Genomic DNA, 5393 nt, shown 5'->3' with positions numbered 1-5393 from the left:
CCGGGCCAGTGCTCCTCTGAGTGTTGGTCCAAACAGAGCCACTTGCAGCGCCACCTTAGGGCAACTCGAGGGTTGGTTTTAGTTGTACGTAGTGTTCATCTGAGTGTGCCCTGAGAAAGAGATATGTGCAGCTCCTATCGGGATTTGTCGGCACATTCGGGCGGTGTTGCTGGATTTGTTTTAACCTTTCGGAGTGTCTTGAAGAACCGAGGTACCGAGTCTGATCGGAACGTCTCGGGAGGAGGTCTATTCCTTCGTTGGCCGTGAGAGCTTGTCATGGGCTAAGTTGGGACTCCCCTGCAGGGATTTGAACTTTCGAAAGCCGTGCCCGTGGTTATGGGCAGATGGGAATTTGTTAATGTCCGGTTGTAGATAACTTGAACCTTAATTTAATTAAAATGAATCGACAGTGTGAGTTACTGTGATGGTCTCTTCTCGGCGGAGTTCGGGAAGTGAACACGGTGTTGGAGTAATGCTTGCGCAGGTTGTTCCCTAGTTTCTCGTTCGCGCTTTGCCTCCTCTTCTCGCTCTCTTTTGCGAACAGGATAGCCACCATATATGCTAGTCGCTTGCTGCAGCTCCACATATTTTTACCTTGCCTTACCTATAAGCTTAAATAGTCTTGATCGCGAGGGTGCGAGATTGCTGAGTCCCTGTGGCTCATAGATTACTTCCAAACCAGATGCAGGGCCTGATGTTTCCGCTCCAGATGACGCGCTTGAGCTCAAGTGGGAGTTCGACGAGGACTCTCAACGATACTACGTGTCTTTCCCTGATGGTCAGTAGTGGTGCCCAGTTGGGGGTGATCGGGACCGTGTCGCATGTTGGGTTATCTTTTATTTTGGCGCCGTAGTCGGGCCATGAGTGTTTGAATGTTGTAATGCTATTTATGTACTTTGTGTGACGTGGCGAGTGTAAGCCAACTATGTATCTCCCATTTATTATTTATATTACATGGGATGTTGTGATGATTGCCTAACTTGCGACATTGCTTTTAATACGGTTATGTCTCTAAGTCGTGCCTCGACACGTGGGAGCTATAGCCGCATCGAGGGTGTTACACATCGCCATGACGTAAACTGTGACATTTTTCTCTACAAATTGTGCAAGGGCTAAAGAACATGGTAGTACTCGGAAGATGGCGGATTACAAAGGGAAAACAGAACAAAAGTACGTAAGAAATGCAAACAAATAAATAAACAGCCTTCTATTTCTTCTTCCCAGCTTTGCCCTCCTTCCTCCTGACAATCTCGTCCTGGTACCGGATACCCTTCCCCTTGTATGGCTCCGGAGGCCTCCACTTCTTTATGGTGGCAGCAAACTGGCCGATTTCGCTCTTGTCGTACCCACTCACGATGATTCTCGTGTTCTCCTCCACCTTGACTTGAAGTCCTTCTGGGACAGCCATCCGGACAGGGTGCGAGAATCCCAGGTTCATCACCAGGTCTTTGCCCTCCACCGTCGCACGGTACCCAACCCCCACTAACTGAAGCCTCTTGTCAAATCCTTTTGACACCCCCACGATGATGTTGTCCGTCAGGGTTCTGCATTAACAACAATTTGCAACCGTGTTTTTAGAACAACTTCGAGATGATTGATCTAATCCAACCAACCAATAGTTACTTTTATTTAGTTAGCTAATGAATGTACAAACATCATTCTGCTTCTGTACAAGAACATTATGCTCTTATGATTAACGACAACAAATTTAGGTACCAGTGACAGGGAAAAAAAGGAAGGCCTCCTTTGGTTTGTAGGGATCTTGTAGGAATTCCATATGATAGAATTTTCAAAGGAAAAAAAATCCTATGATGCCCTTTGGTTTGTAGGAATGAATTCCTATTCCTATGTAGGATAGGATCCAACCCTTCACATTTCAAAGAAAAAAAAACATTAGCTTACACTCAATGGAAAAAATTCCTATCCTATGCATCATGTGGCATCTCTTTCTCTATAGGAATTGAGATGCATGTCATCTCACTTCCTATGAAATTCCTATTCCTATCCTATGAATCAAAGGAGGCCGAAAGGGTTGGCTAAAGCTTGACTCAAGGAGTCAAGGGTTGTCTAAAGCTTGACTCAAGGAGTCAAGGGTCAAGGGATCGATCCATGTTCACAAACAGTGAAGGAGATAGAATTTGGTCTTATATCAATCTACCATCATGCAAAAAAATAGTTGTAGTGGCAAATCCCTTGACACTTCACAAAAAATATATCTTTCTTTTCCATTTATTTAGTTCCCCACCTAAACTAGATTTGTTTGCCTTGGTATGAATAGACAACAGGGTACCAAATGTAGGAAATAAATACTTCTATCCAAATCTTTTGCAGACATGTTACAAAAGCCCTCTCTGTTTCTTCCCCACCTACATTGAACAATTTTAGAGCTAAATAAAGCAAGATGACCACCTACATTTATGATTGGTGAGACAGGATGTCTCCCAAAGAATTTAAACATTGCTTTCTGGAATCTAGAATCTTGTAGGAGCTAGTAAGAGTAAAAGGTTGTGCAAATAGCATATGTGATAGAACTTCATTTTCAGGCACTGGTGGTATCACAGTGTAATTAATAATTTTTTTCATACTGCCGCTCTTGAGTGCAAGAAGTGATGGCTAATATATGTGAATTGTGACAAGAGCAGGCAACACAAGTTAGTACTCACTTCGGGTATACAAGAAAAGATATGGAACAAACATACTGAGCAGTGACGCAATGATAGTGAAATAAGCAAACTCATTTTGCAGTTTCTGTTGTCAGTTTTACCTGAAAAGGCCATGCATCTGATTCGCCCTTTTGGTTTCCACAGTCTTGAATACTCTCAATTTGCCAGTCTCTTCTTTCACAACTTTTACTTCGGCGGGATAGTTTAATGTCAACTCTCCTAGTGGACCCTTAGCTTTGACAAACTGCTCCTCTAGTGTTAGAGTAACATTTGATGGAACTTCAATCGGCTTCTTTCCGATTCTAGATTCCTTGCATTCCACTGTTTTTCTAATGAAACCAACTCTGCCAGCAGGGATAACACGAAGAAGTATGCCTTGTGACTTCCCAAGGAAGCCAATTCTTGAATTGCTGTTTTATTTCCCACAAAAATAAGATTCGTTAAAATATTATGTATTTTGCATAGAAAAGCACAAGCCCTTACGTCAAAAATAAGAACATGTTACTTTCGCTGCAGACACATTAGACAAAATGATATAAGCTACAAAATCTAAAAACCGGTAGCTAAAAACATGACCCTGAACCATTCACCTAGCATGAGTACCACTCCGCTTTTCTTGCTCGGTAGTAACAAAATAAGATATTAAAGACACTTGTTTCAGTTCTGCACAAAATCCACTCCTTGTTTGGAGCTCAGCTTATCAGTAGCATGATAAGGCAATACTTCATTTAAAGCTTTTGGAAAGCTAGACCTTCAATAATAAAACAACCTGGAGGTGACTTTGCAACCCACGAATCTGGGATATCAATATCTGTATACACGGTAATGAGGTTGTTCCAGAACGGTCCTATGATGAATAACTTCATGATCCACACCATTTTGCGGATACAAAGATTTGGGATGCTAAATGATAGATGCATATTGTAGGCGGATTACCGGCCTATGGACGCAAGTCAAAATGTGGGAGTACTATTAGTATACCCAAGGCATTGGCACATTGAACTAAGTAGCAGGACAGTAGTGCCCCATCCACAGCCACAATCCTAGTACTAACACAATGAGCAAAGTCCCCACACGATTACGTGTCTCCTGATTTCTAAGCGTCCGAGAAGCCTGAACTTACTAGTACTACTTGGTAACCAATCTACTTACACAGCCTATTGGCAGTCCCTAAGCCAATAGCATCGGAATCGAGAACTACTTATTCTCGGCGAAGCGACAAGATAACTGCAGCCTACAACGAATACAATTGCGGGTGATCCGTCCAGGACCGCCTGCGCGGGTGGAACCACGGCGCTCCGTGCATTTCAACAGAGGGAACCAAATCGAAGAAAGTGGCGAAGAAACAGATAGACTCGTCTGTGAAGACATCGATGAGGGGTATAAAAAGTAAGCGGTACCAAGGGAGGTGGAGGGAGGGGGAGAGGGACGCCATGGACGGGCTCCGTGTTGCCGCCGCTCGCTCGGTGTGCGCGCTTCTTCTTCTTCTTCGTGTGCAGATTTCTTATCCTTTATCCACAGAAGAAGGGGGAAGAGGGTGGCAGGGGGCCGAGACGCTTCAGACCTCGGTCGACTCGGACCTGACACAGTGGAACGCAGGGGTTAATGAGGTAATATCACGAGAACATCATAGAACTTACGTTGGATGTTTAGTTTTGTGTTAAAATTATGAAAATACGGATTTATGATCATCCAACTTACGTTTTCGTTTTCATGTAAATACGGTCACTTTATCCGTATCCGGACGGATCGCACGACTGGAACCATTTTCTTTACAGAAACACCCCTGCTTTGTTCTTAATTGCACAGAAGCCCCCTCATCAGCACATGTGGGTCGCACTTGGTAGAGCACTGAGAAAAAAAAGGCCGAGCGCACGTCACGCTTGACAGAAAAATGAGAAACAAAACTTCAAAAAAAAGAAAAATGGGAAACAAACAGGGCCGTGTGAGGCTTGGACTCGCGATGCCATGCACGTGCATGGCCTGAGCAAACCATTGTACTAAGCACGTCTTTAAACAAATATACCATATTTCACTTTTATAATGTAAGCAGGGATCAGCTGATATTTTCACAAACTTGCAAGCTAGGGTCACCTACTGGATGCGCGGTACTAACCACTGGAACATGCCCAAGCTTTGTTCTTTTGTAGTTTAAATTTATAGATTTTCATGCCAAAAACTTTTGAATTCAAAATCCATTTGAATAAATTATGGCGAAAAAAGTCCACTCATCCTCGAGTAGTCGTCGTTGCCAACATATAAAATTCTAGGTTTCTCATTAGACACATGAAAAAGTATGGATTCCAAAATGGCAAAAAAATCGCTCATGCTTGAAATGGTTGAAAATTCTTCCACACAAACCAACAAATTTTTTGTTTGAATTCGAATAATTTAAAATTTAGAAGTCTAGATAAATAAAATATATAGCATAATGATATATCATTTTATCCTGATGTTTGTCCGTTAATTAGCTTGCAACTGGCCCAAGTTTGAATCTTGTGTAGGTTATATTTTTGCCAAAAAAACATATTTCAATACAAAAATAGGCAAAGTGTTTGTGCCTCATGATTTGAATTCTAGACCTAGAGGTGTGAAGAAAACTATCCTACCGCAACAGTACAAAATTGGATTTTAATTTTAAGTGACCCAAGTCCATTTTGACATAGGAGTTCAAACCAACCATAAACAATTTGTGCGGAATGAAAAAAATTGTGCACCCTCTAAATTCGT

General features: G+C 42.4%; 1 protein-coding gene across 1 annotated transcript; it reads right to left on the bottom strand.

Moving 5' to 3' along the window:
- Positions 1 to 1055: 1055 nt before the first annotated feature.
- Positions 1056 to 4222, bottom strand: LOC119302155 (50S ribosomal protein L6, chloroplastic-like). Its single transcript, XM_037579185.1, has 3 exons — positions 4064 to 4222; positions 2765 to 3073; positions 1056 to 1544 (listed from the first exon to the last, which is right to left on the bottom strand). Exons 1-3 carry the CDS (start codon positions 4096 to 4098, stop codon positions 1208 to 1210), a joined length of 681 nt encoding a protein of 226 aa, XP_037435082.1. The 5' UTR covers positions 4099 to 4222; the 3' UTR covers positions 1056 to 1207.
- Positions 4223 to 5393: the final 1171 nt, after the last annotated feature.

Source organism: Triticum dicoccoides, chromosome 5A, assembly GCF_002162155.2.
Source record: "Triticum dicoccoides isolate Atlit2015 ecotype Zavitan chromosome 5A, WEW_v2.0, whole genome shotgun sequence".
In the NCBI taxonomy this organism is placed as follows: Eukaryota; Viridiplantae; Streptophyta; class Magnoliopsida; order Poales; family Poaceae; genus Triticum; species Triticum dicoccoides.
The sequence above is the reverse complement of the archived record's forward strand: the minus strand, read 5'-3'. Positions and strand labels throughout refer to the sequence as shown.

What these genes read in the sequence shown, in the direction of transcription:
- LOC119302155 (XM_037579185.1), bottom strand. Translation starts at nt 4,098, where the DNA reads ATGGCGTCCCTCTCCCCCTCCCTCCACCTCCCTTG. An exon ending in CCCTCCCTCCACCTCCCTTG is followed by an intron (nt 3,074 to 4,063) that starts GTACCGCTTACT and finishes GAAATAAAACAG; the next exon opens with CAATTCAAGAATTGGCTTCC. An exon ending in CAGATGCATGGCCTTTTCAG is followed by an intron (nt 1,545 to 2,764) that starts GTAAAACTGACA and finishes TTGTTAATGCAG; the next exon opens with AACCCTGACGGACAACATCA.